General features: G+C 35.1%; 1 protein-coding gene across 3 annotated transcripts in view; it reads right to left on the minus strand.

The window, feature by feature from the left end:
• Positions 1-1,594: 1,594 nt before the first annotated feature.
• Positions 1,595-20,531, minus strand: part of MAP3K1 (mitogen-activated protein kinase kinase kinase 1) — a 59,165-nt gene continuing 40,228 nt past the window's right edge. For all 3 annotated transcript variants that reach the window (XM_058826709.1, XM_058826707.1, XM_058826708.1), the window contains exons 5-20: positions 19,969-20,085; positions 19,313-19,461; positions 16,932-17,053; positions 16,142-16,223; positions 15,840-16,017; positions 15,152-15,442; positions 14,592-14,713; positions 13,508-13,599; positions 13,107-13,296; positions 11,538-12,804; positions 10,482-10,634; positions 8,868-9,030; positions 7,399-7,530; positions 6,239-6,381; positions 5,631-5,762; positions 1,595-4,290 (exon numbers count right to left, since the gene is read on the minus strand). In XM_058826709.1, coding sequence (XP_058682692.1) covers positions 4,141-4,290; positions 5,631-5,762; positions 6,239-6,381; positions 7,399-7,530; positions 8,868-9,030; positions 10,482-10,634; positions 11,538-12,804; positions 13,107-13,296; positions 13,508-13,599; positions 14,592-14,713; positions 15,152-15,442; positions 15,840-16,017; positions 16,142-16,223; positions 16,932-17,053; positions 19,313-19,461; positions 19,969-20,085 — 3,483 coding nt within the window. In that variant the 3' untranslated portion in view covers positions 1,595-4,140. The remainder of the gene's footprint in view (positions 4,291-5,630; positions 5,763-6,238; positions 6,382-7,398; positions 7,531-8,867; positions 9,031-10,481; positions 10,635-11,537; positions 12,805-13,106; positions 13,297-13,507; positions 13,600-14,591; positions 14,714-15,151; positions 15,443-15,839; positions 16,018-16,141; positions 16,224-16,931; positions 17,054-19,312; positions 19,462-19,968; positions 20,086-20,531) is intronic.

Raw genomic sequence — 20,531 nt, forward strand, 5'->3', positions numbered from 1 at the left:
AATTCTACTGCTGGCTTGCCTCATCTTTTTCAAGAACAGGAGCTGAGCGATGAGCTATTGTGAACTGAAGAAATTGAGGAAAAACGCAGCAAAAGGCACAGTGGCTACCAGGAAGGTGCTTCCCTGACATCTCCTGGCCTTCCTCGGTAATTACAGGGAAGAAAGCTCTCACTTCAGTACTTTCAACTCTGGTTTCCGCAGCTGTGTGCTATAAACAGAAAAAACCACACATGTCCACCACACCACAACACATGCATATTGTGGCTCTTAAAAGTAAGGTAGTCACAGCACGATTCAGGTCATTAAGGAAGACTAAGAAATGAGTTAAAAATTACTAAGGGAAATAGAGAGCTTTGGGAGGTGGGCTGCCAGGTCACAACAGTCACACACACAAGCTGCCCACTTTCATGTGATGAAACGACATACGTGACCCTTTGTGACACTCTAACAGGTCCTGGAGGCAGTCCTTAGCCTCGGGTGAGAACTTGCAAAAACACCATCAGACTTCAACCTATGACCAGTATGCAGAAATGTGATTTTATTCCCACCAGAGAAGTCACACCAGGCATAGAGCTTTGCCCTGTGGAAGAACTGAACATGCCCTGTTCCCCAAGTAGGTGTCTTTGAAATTTACTGCCATCTGCTGGGCATCAGTGATCTCTAGCATCCCTTGTTCCTGAAAAGGAGGCTGCAACATCGCAAGTACAACACAGTACTGCAGGATTCAGAACTTCTGTAGTAAATCAGATAAAAAACCACTATAACCCATTTATCTCCTACTTAATCCTTGCCATGTATTTTCTTTTCTAACATTTCAGGTAGTACATTTTTCTGATTTGAGAAATCAGACACTAGAATTTATTTGAAGATTTCTGCTGCCAGTTTTTTCTGGTGAATTGATATATCTATCGGCAGAAAGTCTCATGCCTAAAGAAAATAATAAAAAGTGCAGTCCCTCAAAAACAGAACTTATAGTCACAAGAAAATCTATAGCTGGAATCTGTTTCCATAAAAAAAATATTAATTTTTAGAATTTCAAAAATATCTGGAGAAAGACAAAAACTGAAACAAACCCCAGTTTTGCAATATATGGAATGCCCGATTAAGAAAAGGCTTATGTTTGCTATTAAAATCTCAAGCAACAGAATAATTTCAGCAGAAACATAAACCAACAGATTAACTTCCAACAGACACTTTGATGGCTCTAGAACTGACTTAACCAGCCCACCTGAATAGCAAATTGCTACATTTGCAATAATGCAAAATTTAAACAATTCTTATCTTAAAGGCATAATCAAGTGAGGTTCATATATAACAATGCTGTCATAAGAGAAGCTTCTTCCTTTATCATTAAAGAAAAGAAATTAGTCTTTGTTGCTGCCCTTTATCTAAGCACTTTATTAATTCACCCAAGATATATATATATATAGATAGGCCATATATATTCACTTGTGAAATTTAATATTGGAAACTAATATTCACTTACTTGTGTAATTTAATATTGGAAACTAACTCTTGATATATCAAATGTATGAAATGGTGCATAAACAGTAAACTGTAACAAATATTTTATTTTCATCAGTAAAAGGAATGGGTTTGTCTTACAGTAAGCAAAGGACCAAGTTTGTTCAAAAACTTTTATTTACTATGAAGACAAAAAACACCAAAATACGTACAAATTATACTATATAAAATTGGTTCAATGGGGTAAAAACTTTTAATTAAAATATCTTGATATATTTAAAATAACAAAGGATACAATGAAGCCAAATTTCTTAACCCAGAGATTTCTGTAAAATTTGCTTGCACAGTAAGGTGCTAATAGAAGTTAGCCCTTAAGCCCTGGAAGTCTTAGGAATCAGTCACATAGCAAATATAATTTCATTGTGAAAGTGAACTTTGGTAGAAGAAACTCTATAGGACACCTGAGGTAGTAGAAACTGGAATAAACAGCAGTAGACGTTATTTACAACTTAAGTACCAAATAACATTAAGAACACAAAAAAATAATTACATAATACAATTTTCAGTCCAGCTTTGATCCAAAGAAAATAAGAATATTACATCACATCTCCATTTTAAAAAACACCACAATTACCAGCAAGCCGAGGGAAATGCAAACTCAAACAAATGCATTTGGACACCTAAGAGGCAGTTTGAGTTTGAAATGTGGTAGGTATGGTGATCTACATAGTAATACTGATTAGCTGAGGTTCATCAGTTTATACAGTTTACATTTCTGCCAGAAACAGTATTAATCTGACAACTGATCTTCCAGTACATGAATTGGCAAGAGTGCATCCTTTAAAGCTTGCACATAAAAAGACTTGGAAACAATCTTATTAGAATGAGAAATTCTAAAGTGGTCAAAAAAAAAAAAAAGTCAAGTACAAAACAGAACTACCAAACTTCACATTTCGGTATTATTTTTTTAACTCTTCAAAGTCTGCCAATCTTCAAAAACAAAGGAATGTAAAATTTCCAAAAGAAACACATTCACAACTAATGACATGGTTTTTTTTTTTTCTTTTATTAGTATGAGCACTATCATTCATGTAAACTTAAGATGTCTTGCTTCCAATTTGTATTTTACACTTTTAAGGTACTATAGCTTATTTAGTTTGTCCTGAGTCTTTGAAAATAACCAATTCTATTTGAGTCCAACAATCCAACTGGCTTCTGAAGAGTTATAACATGAACAGTATTTCTTTTCAAAATGGATTAAACACAATCATTATTAGATTAAAAAAGATCCCCATTTTTAAAAAAGCAAAAGAAAAAGCTGCCATTTTCCTTCAGAATTACATGCATCAGAATCTAAAAACTTGCCTTTAAAATAATTTTAAAAACCTGTTTAAAAAAAACCCCCACACCTCCTAAAAACCAACAAGTTTTGCACTACAGGTGAAGCTTTACTTCACATTTTACTTTATCTTGATCTTCAAGTCCAAGTTTGTTTCTTGTTAAAATAAATACCTTTCTTATGGTAATATTTTTAACATTTTCAAATTAAATTATCACTAATGGCTACAGTAAATAGATGATGTATGGCAGAAGGAAAACAGCAGGTAAAACTTGTTATCAGTAGAGAATGTAACCTCAGTTTCTTTGCACAAAGAATGAGATTTGCTCATTTGGCACCTGCTCACGCTGAAGTACATGCCAAAGTCTCCCATAAAATCTTTAAATGGGAGCTGGGTTTGGGGGGCCTTTGACATGAAACTTCTCTACACGATTTGCCAGAAGAAACTGCTATATGAAAAAAAAGGCTCAACAACTTCTAGCATGGTTCAGACTAAGTTGCTTTATACAGAACAATCTTTATGTTTATTAAATAATCTATACTATCAGAGCCTTCAACATATCCTTGTTGAAGGTGGCATTTTATCCCAGATTTCCAGCAAATCTGGTTTTAAAACTCTTGTATCAGGAAAATATTCCATGACACAGCTTGCATCTTTTTTTTCTAAAGACTATTTTAAAATATCCCCTTTTCATGGAAGTTAAAAATACAAAGAAAACAAACTTTGATTTCAAAAGAAATTACATGGCCAGCAGTAAATGCACAGTGAACCATGAGTGCCTGTTCTTACTTAATAGGAAGGCAAATGCTTTTTTTAAAGTTTTCATCAATATTTGGATTTGTTACTCAGAGAACATCATGTAATTAAAAGGGACAGATACAGAATGTCCTTTTAACCAGTACTGAAAACTTACTAATTGCAGAGCATATACATGTGAAATTGAACAGTGATTGCTATATTAGAATAGATCTTGAGCCTCTCAGCTTCTAATACTGCTGAAAAAGTGCTCTAAATAAAATAAAAATCACTTACCTGCTAAATAATCATGCAGATTTAAGGAAAAATGTCTTTATGTTAATATAGAGCCAGATGTTTGAAAAGGCACAGTTTACAAATCTCTGCATGAGTTGTCAAATATTGCATACTGAGTTTAGGTAAAGATCTTGATTTGTCAATCACATACTAAGGTAGGGTCCTCCACTGGCCTTATGCTCTTGATGTATCTGTCATTAAGGCCAGCAGAATAATATAATTTGCTGCATTTTACTGCACTGCATGACAGTTATTGTATATTCAGTAGCATTTTCTTCAGTATTTCAGCCTTACACACAAGTAGCTACCATGTAGTACGGAAGACTGGGTGTTTCAGCAGCTCCCTTGAAGGGGGTCTGTCCTGAGGTTGAAGTTCTAAACACCGAAGAGTCACATCTTTCAAGCCTGGAGACAGATGTGTAGGGATTGATGGAGCAGTAGTTGCACTAGCAATCTGAGCAAGGGGAAATAACTTTTTAGAAGTCAGTGATTAAGCCCCCTTTTTACCCCAAAAACATTCTACAAACTGATTTCAGCTGATGAGTTAGATATTTGAACTTTTCTCCATTCTCCAGCATGTTTCCTACTGCAGTTTGGAGATTACATTACTACTTTCAGTTTATTGTCCTTACACCTATTGCTTTTTAGTTTGACCCACTCCTGATACTTTTCTTGAAAAGTTCTTCTCACAGCAAGATCCTGCAGTGATCATCTCTGAGCCACAAGGAAAAGCTCCTACAGCACACATACGGACATTCTTCAGTCTACTAGCTGCCTTCACTGCTAGCTGACGTGATTCACCACACAGAGAGAGATTAAGCTGAGTGAAGTTTCACTACAAGTTAAGCTGAGTGTGCTTTCTTGCACTGCCTTTACTGTATTTCTGCTACTACCCCAAAAGTAAATATTTCTCAGAAAGACACAGATCTCTCCCAGTCAAATTAATTTTAATTTTATTGAGATGCATTAAAGCAGGATGACTGGGAATACTAGAGTGGCACCACCAGACTCACAGAGACACACAGAACCAAGACAGTTACATCTCTTAGCACAAGTGATTTTACTTAGAACATCTCTGAGTACTGCTGTACAATGTCAGTTTTCTGCAACACTGTATTTACTTGCAGCAGTATTTTCTTCATTTATGCCTATAGTTCAACTGGACTTTTAGAATTAAATATAACAGATTTTAATAAGAAACATGAATGCCAAGATGAATGATCTAGCAAAGGAAGGGGCAAAAATCATACATAGCATGACATAATGGAAAACATCTTTCAGCAAAATCTACTTATGGAACATAAGGCTTTTACAAAAGGACTTTCCCCACCGTGAAATATGAATACATACACAAATGGTTTATGGTAAAAAAGTTCAAATCCCGATCTTTTGCTTAATTTAAAATCAACTCTAACACTATATTTTTATATCTTAGAACAGACATTTCTGAGCAACCTCATCTAGTGGAAGGTGCCCCAGCACATGTTGGAGAAGGTAGAACTAGATTATCTTTAAGGTCTCTTCCAACACACACTGTTCTGCAATTCTATGATTTTTAATATCATGTATGTAGTATCTTTTTTTTTTTCAGTTTGTTCAGATTTTTTGTTTTGTTTTTTCTTTTAAAGTATGATTATATTGGTCCTAGTATTGCTTCTGTACTAACAACTCCAACACAAAAACAAGCTATTGCAACAACCCCTGCTACATGCACGCTTTTCTAAAATTCACATTGCTGTACACAAGATTACTTGGCATCTTTTGTAGTATATTGATAATAACAAAATACCTCACCTTAAATATCAGAGCAAGATGATTGGAGTGTTTCTCTGCATTCCAAGGAGGTTTAGCACAAGCCATTTCTATGACAACACAGCCAACGCTCCACACATCACAGCTCCTTCCATATTGCTGACCTCTCAGGACCTGAACAGACACCAACAATCAGATTATATGCTTCAAAGTCTCTAAGCTCTAAGTAATTTAGAAGTAGACCTCAACATATCATCAAACAAGTGTATTATGATTAACATTTCAGGCTAAGAGAGTAACCAGTGATGTCAATGTCATAAGATTTACACAGGTCTAGAGATCTAGTAAATAAAATACTTGTCCAAGTGGCAAGCAAAGTACCTTGCAATGGCGAGCTTTTGAGCAAATGTTCATTTGGGCATTAGTAACACTTGTGATAACTGTATCTTGTGGCAAACTACTTAAAACAACTTTGACAGCAAGAAAGAAATGTCATTGTTGCCATGCTGGAATCATTCCTAATCTTTAGAACAAAGGCATTTAAAACACATTTGAAGCATATACAACAATTTTTGGCTTTCTGGCTACATGAATTAGCTTAAAGAGTTCAAATTAATTTTTTTAAATAACTTTAAAAATTGTTTTCTTACCTCTGGTGCCATAAATGCAATAGTTCCCAACAACTGTCCCTGAAACTCCCCAGCACCAGTTCCTTTTGATGCCAACCTGGCTGCAGCTCCAAAATCAGCAATTCTTAATCTATGACCTGTGCTGTCAATTAGCAAATTGGCACCTGTCAACAGCACAATAAAAATACTACTAGTTGGCTTTCTATTAAAGGCAAAAGGATGAACAGACTCTTGACACTTTTCCTTCCTGCACTTCAAAATTATTAAAGTTTGACACTCCCCACCCCAGTATCAAAGAAATCTAAAAATCAAGGACACAGTCTAATAACCTCACTTTCCTGTTATGCCTGAATGATACTGCACACAGCTTGAGGCTGTTTGAGAGATTTCGAGAGGCAATCAAATTTTCAAAGTAGGGCAAACACACAGAATTCTGGAACAATGCCTGGAGATGGTATAATGGAAGAAAATGGTGACCTAAAGCCCTGGAGGCTTTCATTGCCTGCAGCTCCTCATGAAATTTAAAGTTATTTCATTATCAAGCAACCCTGAGTTGCTCTAAAGGTAATTACAAGCAATTTAAAGTTTTACTATTTCAAAGAATTAATAAAGACAAACATTTACCATCAATATGTTCTACTTATATATATATATATATATATCTCCAGTTCATGGACAGCTACAATGACATTAAACGGAAAAGTTCAGTAAGACTGGTATTTCCCAGTAAAGTTTGCATGTTACTCAGGGTACAACTATGTTTATGTTCAATTAGGATGAAGGAAGAAGACTCATAACAATATCTCCACACATTAGAAATCTGGCCTCTTTACCTTGGTTTGTTCACAGATTTTACTATCATTTCAGTGTAAACATTAATTTAAGCAGCAGTAGTTTTAAAACTGTACGGCAACTTCCTATCCTATTTTAGCAACTGAGAAAGACAATTTTTCTAAACTGTCAGCACAGATATCAAATATCCATAAGCTTGCCACAAACATCCTGATTAATTTCAGTAGCCATTTGATTAATTTCAGCAATAGAGTTTCTTAAAAATGATTAGACAAACCCAGTAGAAATACCACTCCTGAGATGGCACCTGATGGTATCTACGGTTCAGGCCAAAACAAATGCTGCTTTCTGAATACTCCTTCTTAGAAGAATTTATCAGTAATTCTCACCTTTAACATCTCTATGGATTATCTGATTCTCATGGAGGTAAGAAAGGCCACGTAACAGTTGTTCTGTGTAATTAATAATAACCGATTCTTTGAAGGCTCCATATTTACTTAACAAATGAGCAACTGAACCCCCTAAAAGATAAAACAGTACATTCTATCAACACACATTCTCTTACTAGAGTGCAACACTGCGTCCTAAAACTGGAACTTGATATTAGTATTTCTAATTTCTATTTCTCCTTCCCCTACCCACAAAAATTAAAATAATTTCATGGGCAAAAAGTGATGTAGGTCATTCCTCAATTACTTTTAAAATGGAATTGCACACATTAAGGACAAAAGTCTTCATGCTTCCTAGTAATTTTATACTTCCTTAAAAACACTTTATTCACACTTCACATTGACATGTAAGCAGCAGAACATTATTTTTGAGGCAGTAGTTAAGTGCAACCTCCAGCAAGCATTCCCTCTTAATATCTTAACTTATGTTTGTTATCATCCAATACTTAGAACTATGCAGACAAGCCAGGAAAAACAGTATCTTCCTCTATTCTCCAAAACTGGTAACAGATTATCAAGATTTTGGATTTCCAATTTGTCTCTGAAAGTACTGTAATACAACCTGGGCCTGAATGAGGTAAACCCAGTTCCTGACATTTAACTATCATTATTATATTTCAGAAAAAAATTACTCTTAAGAAGTTTAACACTAAATTTTGAGAATCTTGCTGTACTTCTTGTAATGACACATACTTGGGGGCTTTGTATGTTAGCACTCTGACCATAAGTTAGGGTGTTATGCTTTCTTTTACAGCAAATGAGGATGTATAAAACACCACTTTGTAACTGGACAGCAGCAATATATAATCACATCCATAAAATTAATAAGACTACTTTTCAAATTAAAGAGATTTTATTGTCCCTGCTCTATACAATTATGAAAAGATTTCAATTTTTTTTACTAGATTACCAGTTAAGAGATCTATGATTTGAATTAATTTTTCCAAAAGTACTATTTACTACTTATTATTTAAAACTCACTTTTCAGTTCTTAAATGCATCTGCATGTCACCTGACACAATTTTTATGAAAAGGTTGGGGACAAAAATAAATGACAGGAATTCCAAACTTTCTAGCAAAGTTATTTTTAATAACAACCTCAAGCTACACACATACACTGAAAATGCAGCAGTTTGAGAGACAGTCACTTCAGCTGGAAATAAATCACAGTTTTTAACTTCTCATTTACAGTCATCTTTCTTCATGGTTTCCAAGTGCTTTAACTGTAGACAGATTTGGTATGGAAAATTGCAAATCACAGAAGGATGCACTATTAAGAATATTGCTATGACCACTTCAGCTGTTCTGTAAATAGACCTTTATACTGGTTGCCAACACAGCAATGAAAATATAAATTCACACTTCACGCGATGCAACACTTCCAAATAGTATTTTGACCAGTTGTTTACCTGCCATCCATTCAATAAAGAGGTTATAGTTACTCTTCTCGCATGTAGCACCCAACATTCGAATAATGTTAGGATGGTTCAGATGACTCATCATCCTTATTTCTTCCCTCAGTGCTTCAACCACCTCTTCTTGCTCCGATGACGTGTTCCTGACATATGTCACCTGTTTTGAAATATGGTATTCAACCTAAGTACAAGTCCTGTAATCACCGTTCAGTACAGCAACAAGAATGCATGGTTTTCACCATCTGTAACTTCTATTTTTACCTCCAACCCCATCAGCTGAGAAATATCTCCATGTGAGACAGTCACAAAAAACTAAGAGTGATCTTCTAGGGAACAAACAAAAACTTCTCCAAGTATAGAGTGGGGAAACATCCCTCTTTTTGCCTCTGTTTAAACTAGGAAGAAACTCTTCATTTCCAGATATTGAGGAAAATGAAGAAAGAAAAGGCCTGAGATAGGATCCTGAGTGTCATTTATATAATCTTACTGGTTAAATGATAGATGTTTCATAACTAAAGCTCTTACAGAAATTCAACTGAGGGGAAACTTGACAGATCAGAAGTCATGGAATTGCAGCCAATCTCAGCTCTGATCCATACTAAATATGACAAAATCACAGAATCACAGAATCGCTAGGCTGGAAGAGACCTCCAAGATTGTAGAGTCCAACCGATGCCCTAATACCTCAACTAAAAATGATCTCCTGGCAGGGAATTTCCCTAGGCATCACAATCACCATCACTTCTCCAAGACCACATGAACAGTCCCACTTTTTCACAAGCAAAAGTTTCAAAGGAGGAATACCTGGTGTATTTTTTATATATATATATATACATTATCTCTCTCTCTATATATATATTTATACAGTACATTATATAGAATACCTAGTATATATATATAAAATATAAAGATATTCTTTCCTTGAGCAATTTCAAAACATTCAATCTATTCCAAAGGTGTAAGTTCATTGGAGAACTGGTAAAAGTGTTGGGACTAAAATTCCCTCTATTTTGTTACCACTGATTCAGCCCTAGGGCAGCTCTAGTGTGTACAATTTACTCACACCTGAAACCTTCAAAAATCTTGACTGAAGCATGTGCCTCTTCTCAGCCACAGTTCTGTATCTATTAATTTATATAGTAAGAATACTTGCCTCCAAATTGCCTTTATTTAGTTAGCAAAGTTGTATCAGAGGAAACAAATATTAAACTATATTTCCTCCATTTAAAGTTATAGGAAAAATATTCTTGACAAGTGAGGAGAAACTATTTTAAATAGCCATCTTGCAAATAGGGCATTAATCTGGAATCAAGATGTCTGGGCTCTATTCCTAACAGTCACCAGTTTATGAACCTGACAGAAGCAAAAACACACTTGAAGAACTATGGAAAAAAATGGGCACAGAAAAAAAAATCCCTTTTTTTTCACTCTAAGAAGAATTGAAAACACTTGTACATGTTAAATTAATGCCATGCACACATAAAGGTTTTCTAAATTATGTGTTACGTCAGAAGACATGACAAGGAATAGAAAAAGCACAAACACAAGAGGTCTGAGAGAGCAAACACAAGACAGCGAGAAAGTGAGTTACTTTCCTGTAGTATTTACCTGTTTTACAGCCATTAATGTCCCTGTTCCCACATCTTGAGCTTGGTAACAGGAAGAGAAAGCTCCAAGACCAATTTGCTGACCTTTAAGCCATTCTACATCCTCTCTGTAATGGTGTTTTGCTTTGGTATGTCCAGGCAGGGTTTCTGGTGTCTGCAAATTAAATTCAAAATCAATTCCAAGTTTACGAATAAGCTTCTAAAATACAGATGTTCTAAAGTGTTAGAAAATATCCAAGCTTATATGCCTCTCCTCTCCCTTACACCTCTTGAACTGCTTGTTATATAGGTGTCAACTGAGATGAGAGCACTACTCTGTAATTCGCATACTCTGTAACATGAAACAGAGCTTCCTCCGTATTACTATGTGAAGGTGAAAGGCAAGGTTCGAGGACACAAGTCGGAACACAACTTTTTTTCTGTTCCTTGTCTCACATCTAGTTAAGGCTTTAGCTTGCACCCACAGTAAACAGAACCAAAATCAGGTTGTTTACTATTTAATTTATCCTTCCTATTTTATGCTTTACATGTTGTTACCTCCAAGAACCACAAATAAAATATCCCTTTCTCTATTATTGTTTCTTGTGCTTTCTATTTGCAAATATATATGTATTTTTTTTCTGGCTAAAAAAGTATCTCTCATCTTCTCTCAAGATAGGAGGAAAAGATTTTTTCCAATTCTTTCTTTTGAAAATTAGTTTGGTTTTGTACACTTACCTTCAAAGTAAATCAGTATGAGGACTCACTACAGTTCTACTCCTGCTTAAAATTTTTGGTTTTATTTCCCGTTTCCCCAGCTTTACACTTTCTTTTTTGTCACTTTAAATGTTGATACATGATAGAGTGTTTCTCTTGCAAACATCTTCTCTACATTTGTTAATAACATGTACGGATTCTCTTAGCACCTGGAAGTGGCAGACTGTTTATATTCAATTTCTTATGGAAGGTTTTTAAGCACCTTCAAGTTTTCTGTCACTTTTGAAATATAACAGCACTGCTTTATAGTTTCAGTGACCCTCAATTGAAACTTAACCTAAATTCTCATATGTATACTTACATCCTGCTGAATGATTATGATATCTTCACCATTTTCGACCTGTAGTTGGGGAATTACTGGCAAGGCATCTTGGGATGCTGACATTGCCATAGCAATGGCTAAAGCTTCCTCCTCTTCAGCTTCCATCTTTTCCTTGCATTTTTGATTATGATTTACATCATCTTTGTAAGTATCATCATTTTCTGCCCGCTCGGGAGAAAGAACTGCAACTTCAGACTTGAATGTAACTGTGCCATCACTCATTGGCATGGAAGCCTCAAGTAGGTCCTCAATACTGGAATTGAGCTCTGCATTAGCATCCAACCGGCACTTTTCATCTACTGGCGTGAACACTGTCTCTTCACTTGGGATAACTGCACTGCTATTGCCATCACACTGTGAAATATCATTCAGGTCAAGTGTCATACTGCTTTTTAAGGTTTCTCCTTGCTTGTTCACATCACCTGGGGTGGGTCGTGATGGCTTTGGCCTATGTACGTGACTGGATGGCAATGGCCTGGCTTGAGTAAAAACTGGAGAAAGTTTCTCAGATTCTTTATTTTCAGAACAGTTTCGCTGAAACTGGAGAGAAAGTTTCCGCTGTGTTTGAGGAGATGGTGAGGGGATTTTGCAGGGAACAAATCCCTGAGGTTTGAGTTTAGAGACATCTGTTACAGTGCCAGCTGGTACAGATGGGTTCGATGGAGACAGAAGTGTTGGGAATAGTGACTGGGAATGACTGGATGAGGGAGACGAGTTCACACACTGACTGTGGGGTTTTCCTTTTGTCTGAATGGCTGGTTTTGGTTGCTCAGTGGTTACTGATGAAACAGGAAGTCCCATAGCAAGGCCAGCTAGCATCTCAGAAACATCATCTGGACTGGCACTCAGTTTTCTGTCACTTAAACCTTTCCCACTTTTCCCTGATAACTGAACAGTATTATTAGGAGTATTATTTTCTGTACTTTCTGGAGAGTTATCTGGCACAGGTAGCTGTAAAAAGTCTTCATGTCGGCATTCCCCAGAGTGCATTTCTTCCATGCCTAGCTGAATAGCTTCTGCAATTTCCATTTCATCTGCTATTGCCATCAGACGTCGACGCATCCTTGCATAATGAGTTGAGCTTGTCATACTCAACATATCTAACAGCTTTACAAAAATATGGGGTGCTCTTGCTACCATTCTTGCTGCACTCAAAAATACTCTCCGTGACAGTTTGCCAACCATTGAGTGGGAATTGTCAATTGACTGCAAGGCGAAAGTTAAAAGGGAGAGAAGTTTCTTATACCTAAAAAAAGAAAAGAGGTATTTTATACACTGACATGCTCTAGTTAACTAGTACCATTTCAAGATAATGTATTTAGTTGTCACTTCTGAAGTAGGAAGGAGATTTATTGTTGCACTGGTGCTTCAAAAATGCTTCACAGGTCAGAAGTTTTTAAGGAGACAACTATTTACTCTGTAAAGCAAGCACACTTTGCATAGAAAAACATGTTATTTGTTTACAGGAACTAGAACAACTACTTTTATGAAATCACCACCAACAAATTCAACTACAAAGAGCAACATATGCATAGTACAAACAAGTACCTGTCAACTACGGTATCAGCCTGCAAGACATCTCCACAGACAATGTGGGGATAAAATTCACCAGGAAATTCCAATAGAAGTCTGTCTATTAGACAAAGTCGCCCCAGCAGTGCTTGCCAATTGCTAGATTCAATTTCATTTCCAAGAATACAATTTAAGACGTAATCAACACCTCCAATACCAATGGATCCTGTAAAAAAGTTGATAAAATGAAGATTAGGTATTATGTTCACATCCTACACAAAGATCTATATCATACAGAATTACTCACAGTTTGCCCAAATTAGCCCCCTTCCAAAATGTTGAGGAATACTGTTCTCTTTGCTATGTTTGTACTTGATAAATTCCTGTATTATTTACTTGCAATTATAATTTAATTGTATATGAAGAGTTATTATTACCAGATTTAAGTATTTCTCTCCCAACTGCCAGCTCGCCTGCTTGACCTTTACACATCTCCAATAGTGTTGAGACTGAAAGTTGACTTGTTCGACTGTAAGAAAGTAGAACCAAAAAAAAGAACTCCTTTAGCAAATGGTTTCAAGGAAAAATGTTTTATTCATTATATTTAAAAAATCATCAGCTAGCAATTATGTGTAAAATTATTTCACATCACTTTATTCCACTCTTTTTAAGCTACCAGTGGTTGTGACATTTTTACAAGGATACTTCCAGAAATGTAATGTCTATCACTAATATACAAACAAAACCCCAAACTGCCTTGTTCTTTTGCAAAATGTGGCCAAATGCATAAAACCAGTTCTATTTCACTATTAACTTTAGATATTCTCTCGCTAGGCTATTGCTGTGGGATCTCTAGCTGCAGTTTCAGAAAAAATGCTGCTTAGAAACTAAACAAAACTCAAGCTGGTGAGTTCTAAAACTCAAAACTCAAGCTGGTGAGAAACTAAACAAAACTCAAGCTGGTGAACTCTGCATCTAGTTTACACTACGGGAGAAGAAATGGCTGGTCTGGCAAAACAAACAGGGTAGCCTATGATAGGAAGACTCAAACCAAGGGCAATTCACCCTACATAGCCATTTCCTATCATTACACTTTGAATTGAAAATCACAAATGTTATGTTGCTGCTATTACTTCATAGCAAAGATGTGTAACAATTTCTGCTGAAGTATTAAGAATACTGAGAAGTACTTGCTAATAGCTCTAAGGACAGTCACAAGAATCAGACCAAAGCAATAGCAACAGAGATGGAAAGGATGGGTTCATTACTGCACCTAACATCTTCCTTTACTTTAAGTGGGGAGAAGCCCTTATGAAAAAAAAGTATACAATCATTTGCCTTCAAAATCTACCTATTTCAAGCCATAAGTTTGCCAGCAGCAGTTAGGCTAGCAAAACAATGATATATATCTACAAGCCACACATTTTGTTTTAACACCAACTAATTACTCATGAATAGCAATAAATGAAGCTTTAAGATATTTCAGTAACAATCCAAAATGAAATTCATGAGACATCATACCTGTTAGCATCTGCACATTTAACTAATATTGTCTCTACAACTGGCTTGAGAAGTCGCTGTAGTTTAGTCCTCTCTGCCAAAGTATGACAGGGAGTGTACACTAGCATGGCTCTTAAAGTTTTCTAAGAGAAAGGAAAAAAACAATACATATGAAATCCAACTAGCTACACAATTTTTACTTTTTTAAAGAGACGTAAATAAGCATTAAAGAGTTGTAAATTCAGTTCTACATAAATTGTGTTCAAAATGTCAGTGAAATGTTCAAAGGATGAATAGCTTACTACATATTCACTGCTAGAGTTAGTCAACTCCTCTTTGAGAGTAAAAAGACATACAAATACTGTCAATACTTAGTACTGTGACAAATGCCAGTGAAATTATGTCCTTTCACTTATGATGAGTATTTTGATCATCCTACTTTCAAAGGATAGTTAAAAGCCATCAGTGGTGCTCAACAATTACTAGGTTCCTGATTTCACATATCTTCTCCCATTCCCTCCCTCTTCAAATATGAAGTAACTATGAAATTAGTAGAATACAACAAGTAAACAATTACTTACTAAAGCAGCAACATACACTTTGTAGACAGGGTCAGCACAGACCATGGACAGCACACTGCAGCAGGATTCCACCACCACATCTCCTGAGATACTGGTCTGAGATGACCCACTAGCTGCTCCCAGAGCTCCAGCAGTTGTGTTGTTTCCATTGCTGCTTCCAGAGTTTCCAGTACTTTCACCATTAGCCAGTAATAGAGCACCACTAACATCATGGGAAAGACGTCTAAGTGCCATCTCTCGTATATTCCAGTTTCGAGAAAACAAGCAGCCAACTAGCTCCATCCCAAATACCTGCCAAGGAAGAAAGCAAAAAAGCATTTTGACAGGAGTCAAAATGGGTAATGCTCCAACTTAAGTACTTGACAAGAGCATCCAAAACGAGGAAAGATACTTCTAGTTAGAAATCATCAAGGATGACAGCAAAAATATGTCTGAAGGTACAGTGTCTTAAAAAAGTTTCCGTGATAGTAAAAACTCTCTTAAGAGAATTTTACTTATTAAGTATGAAGTTGGTTTCCAGACATTGATGTTAACAGTCCTGAAATCAAGGTCTGTCTATGCCAGATAAAAATAATGGCTAAAATAAAGGAAACATAAGTTATCTTACTTTTAAGTGTGTGACCCCATGTTCAGATGAATCCACCTTTACACTCAAAAGGCTATTAGGTCTTTTACAAAATAGAATTACCTGAATCCATGGCTCAGCTGAATCTTTATATGTAGAAGGGATCTGCTGGACTCCAAAATGAGTAAGGTTAAAATTGCTATCTTGAGTTCTTCTCTGTGATCCAACTGCAGACTGCTGCTGAGATTGTTGCTGAACCACACGGAGAACAGAAGAATCCACAGGGCTTGGCAATTCATGACTACAGATCAAGAACAACACAGATTAACAAATTAAACATCTGAGGTAAATAATTCAGCATATTCAGAAGTATCAATTAAATATCCAGGATCAGATAGTGTATTATACACCAACTGAATCCTCACCTATAGAAATCATGAGATCTCCACTTAGATCTACAAAGCGGACAGATGAGTGGCTCCCTGTTTCTTCTGCATTCTTCTGCCCCTGGAATACAGCAACAGGATCATATGCACTTAAATTTTACAGTGTACAAAAACATAAGATGGCATAACTAGTCTAAGTTTTACTGAAGAACATTAGTTTTATAATTAATACTTCTGAACCACTTGCAACAGTCTGGGCATTAAAATACAGGTGCTTAAATATTTTTTTTCTGCATGAAGAAATGCTTCACTTCAGTACTATGATTAATATTTTAAGTTATGAACTGAAATTCTGGTCCTTTTGTACTCAAACATAGAAAAATCTTATTTGTGAATGAAAACTGTAAATATTTAAATACTTTATTTGACATATTATATGAACACACTTCATAATTCATTATATAATTCTAGCTAGGATTATATTATGCATTCTAATGACAAGTCACAAGGAGCTGAAAGACCATTCCTAACCTTGTTCTAATAGGACATAATCTTTTCACTCAGATAAGAGAGGCTTAAACCTCTAGACCTGCAGGTAACTTCTCTATCAGAGCACTGAATTACACACTTGATTTGTGAATAACTGATAAAATAAGGTGTAACAATAGTACATGAATGATACCAAATTTTCAGAGTTACAGTCATCATTTACAAGCAGATTTCCAGTTTTTCCTATTGAACATAAAGCAATCAACCCGAAACCATACTGAACTATAGTACTTTTGCAGATTTAGAGTCCCTAGAACTTGACAAAACAAGGATAACATACATATTGACATGCAGTGGTGGTGTAATTTGTTCCTGCAGCCATCTTCACACACAGTTAGACTCTCTTCATCCAGCATGCCTAACAAACAAATGGGGCACATCTGTTCTTCTTCATCCTTCATACTATAAAGAGAGACATTTGTAATTGTAGAAGAGGCATATCAGAATTCAGAACAGGCTTTAACAGTGAAAAAATATTAACTTCCAGTTCGGAACAATCACTTCTGGATAACTATAGGCTATTCACGAGTAATTCTCCTAAACCTTGGTCTGAGTAAGTAAGCAACTAGATTTTTAGAAGCACTGAGTACAGACAACACTTTGTTGAAATGAAAGGGTAAGTCACAAAACGCATGACATCTTTTCAAACTAGGTCAGATACCAATTAGAGATTGAAAAGCCCAGCTTTGGGCACTTAACATTTTCTTCCCTAAGGTTTCTTTAAACAAACCATCCTTAACTTTTTAATTTATCATTTGGGTTTGAAAAACTAAGGAATTTTTGTATTTTGAAAACTACCTACATTCTTTTTCATGAAATTCCTTTCAAAGTATGGAGTCACAAGGCAGTCTTTAGCTTTAAAAGAAACTGCATATATTCTTTGATGAACATAGTAAAACATAAAAAATAAAGAACTACTCAAGAATTTTCTGCCACTAACAGAAACTGATGGAATAGATTCACATGAACACTAACATACATGTCACACACAGATATTTAAAAAAACCTCCTATTTTCCCTTTTTTGCTTGCTGTTTCTATTTTATTTTTCTCCACTTTAATTTTTAAATGGATATAACCAGAGATTTACCAAAAAATTGCTTCTAAACTTAAGCATTCAATGAAAAGCACACATTTTTAATCTTCTGCAATATTGTTTAAATGTGAAAAACTCTAATTACCCATTGCAAAAAATTTAAGTTACAGTTGGTGTGATTCAAAAACTTTGCAGACACCATTCATTTGTTCACCAACAATATATTTTTAAAATAAAATTAACTTGCACATGCATTCTTTCTATACACATGTATTCCTTTCTATTTCTCTGCAAATGTTTGCAAAGCTATACATTCCTTGGAAAAATTCATTAAAGTAAGCTTACAATGAAAAACAATTTTCCACGCGTGTGTGTGTGTGTGTGTGTGTATATATATATAAATTAGAAACTAATTTTTTAAGAATCAGAAGTAAGCAAAACATAACTGCAAGTCACAGGAATTATCAGAACTGAGTAAGCTTCTACCTCAAATGAATCTGATGCTCAGTGTTCCTCAATACCTATACCATACATATTTAGACTTGCACAAAACATGACAAAGAAGTGATAACTAATGCAGCAAAGTTCACAATCCTATGGAAAAAAAATTCCTACATGAAGTATCAACATAAAAGGAACTGGCTTGCCAGAAAAGTAGTTCCAGAGTAATTATACATTTAACAACTTTATTTATGCAACTTATTTACAGTGACACAATTTGGAAAAATAAGTAAAAGATGAAGTGAAATTAAAGTCACAATCTGTATATCAGAATTATAAACCTGTCTGAATATATTCATCTTACTATATTCTCATTATCACAAGGTAACATATCAAGCAAGGTACTCCTTAAGTTAGATTCCACTTCACGTAAAACAAAGCCTCAATTATGGTAGCCATTTTTGGTCTAATCTCTCTAAATGATGTACAGTTTACCCATTAAAAAATGCAAGCACAAATTATTTGTTTAAAAAATTAATCAGTATCTTTTCAAAACCATGGAAAACCATGTACAGAAGAACTCAAGTAGAAGTAGTCAGGGAAAAAATAATGGAAGAATAACACATCACTTGAAATTCACAGACAAGGCAATAATTCATAGACAAGGCATAACTAATGTGTTAATAGCTCTCAAAATAATTTAATCACCCTGTTAAAAACATATGTTTGCTTCTGTTTTTATATTTATGTATGTGTTTATATAGAGTGCCTTTACCCAAATATTTTTCGGTGTATTGTCAGAGGCACAAGCAGGACAGGAGACAAAAAAAAAAGAAATCATGTTTATTCTTTTGTTAATGTTTGTACAAATGCGGTATTTAAAAAAATGCACACAATAGGCTTCCAAAGTTTATATATGCTTCAGTCTTGCACTCAAGATTTCAAAAGTTTTGTTTCACAAAATTAATAAAAATCTTTTCACAACTCTATTTAACATTTTCCAAAAAGAAGTTACAAAACAAATAGGCCCACTTGGTACCACAGTGACTAATGTATGCTTGACTTGATTGCTTGCAAATGCAGAGACTTAACGTGGCTTGAAATGAAAGTAGCTTTGAACAAAAAGAATGTAGGTGATTCTGAAACTACAGAATAAAGCTTGTAATTCCTTTTAAAAATACTAACCTGTTTTCTGAACTAGATGTAGAAGTACTAGATGATGACAATGTATGAGAATTTGACATGCGTGAGACAAACTTCTGGATGGTGTTACGAGATGGAGCTTTGATCCTTGAGCTACGCCTACTGTGATATTTCTGGAACAAACTCTCAACCTAACATCAGAAAAAGATAGCAACAGTCTTATTTATGCTATGAATATCTTGTAATTAAAAGTCACATTACCAAAGTGTAAACTACTGCTAACAGGAAAAATCTATTCGCGTTTACAATAATGCATTAGCAGTAGCAGCAGCAATTTCAGAAGTCTTACTACTAAAAAGATCACTAGAAACATTTTACACCAAAAACTTATCTGCTTATTGAAAATAACTAACAGCCCTAACTATACACGATTACTTCAAAATACCCACATTTTTTTCTTCCTTTTAGCAAATCAGTACAACAGATCTATAAATTTTAATAGAAAATCCCACAAGTTGAATCACTCGCTAAACTATATCTCTTCTATTTATGCAGTTATGTCTTATATTTGCAGGTTATTTTTTTCATTTATAGAACTCCTGAGACTGAATTAAAGATATAATTATAAACATATATTCTTGTTGCTTTGAAATCCAACAGTTTTCGGCATTTTTAAGAGAATGTTAGAAATTGATTACCTCAAAGTTCTTCAGCGTCTTTCTCCAGAGCATTGGGTCAGAGGGTTCAAGTTGAAAGACCCTCAGCATAACAAACAGCAGATGAATACAAAATGTCCCACGGCCGCAGCTACAAGTCTGCAAAGAAAAGTATATGCTAAGGTTCTACTGACTTGGTATTTTTTTTCCACATTTAAGTGCATAATAGAACATATCCACCCCCAACAAAAAAAGTATTTCATATATAGGCATAAATGTCCTCTTGCCTAGCCTTACAAAAAAAGAGAATTCCTAAAATATTATTCAGAAATGCATACATGAAAGCATAAAATTACAACACCAGTTTTCAATTTTTTTTTCTCTCCCCCCCCCCCCTTTTTTATTTAAATCAACTGAAGCTATTTTTATGCTTCTTACTGGAAGGAATTTATGCATATAATCACAAATCCACAACATGACATCAACCAAACTTCTTTTGCTTCTGTGTACCCAACCTGGATGTGCCCCAGTACTGCATCACACAGTACCAAGAAAGCCTATGAAAAGGATCTCATTATGGTATTAATGAAATTATCACACTATTA

This window comes from Poecile atricapillus, chromosome Z (assembly GCF_030490865.1).
Source record: "Poecile atricapillus isolate bPoeAtr1 chromosome Z, bPoeAtr1.hap1, whole genome shotgun sequence".
NCBI classification, from domain to species: domain Eukaryota; kingdom Metazoa; phylum Chordata; class Aves; order Passeriformes; family Paridae; genus Poecile; species Poecile atricapillus.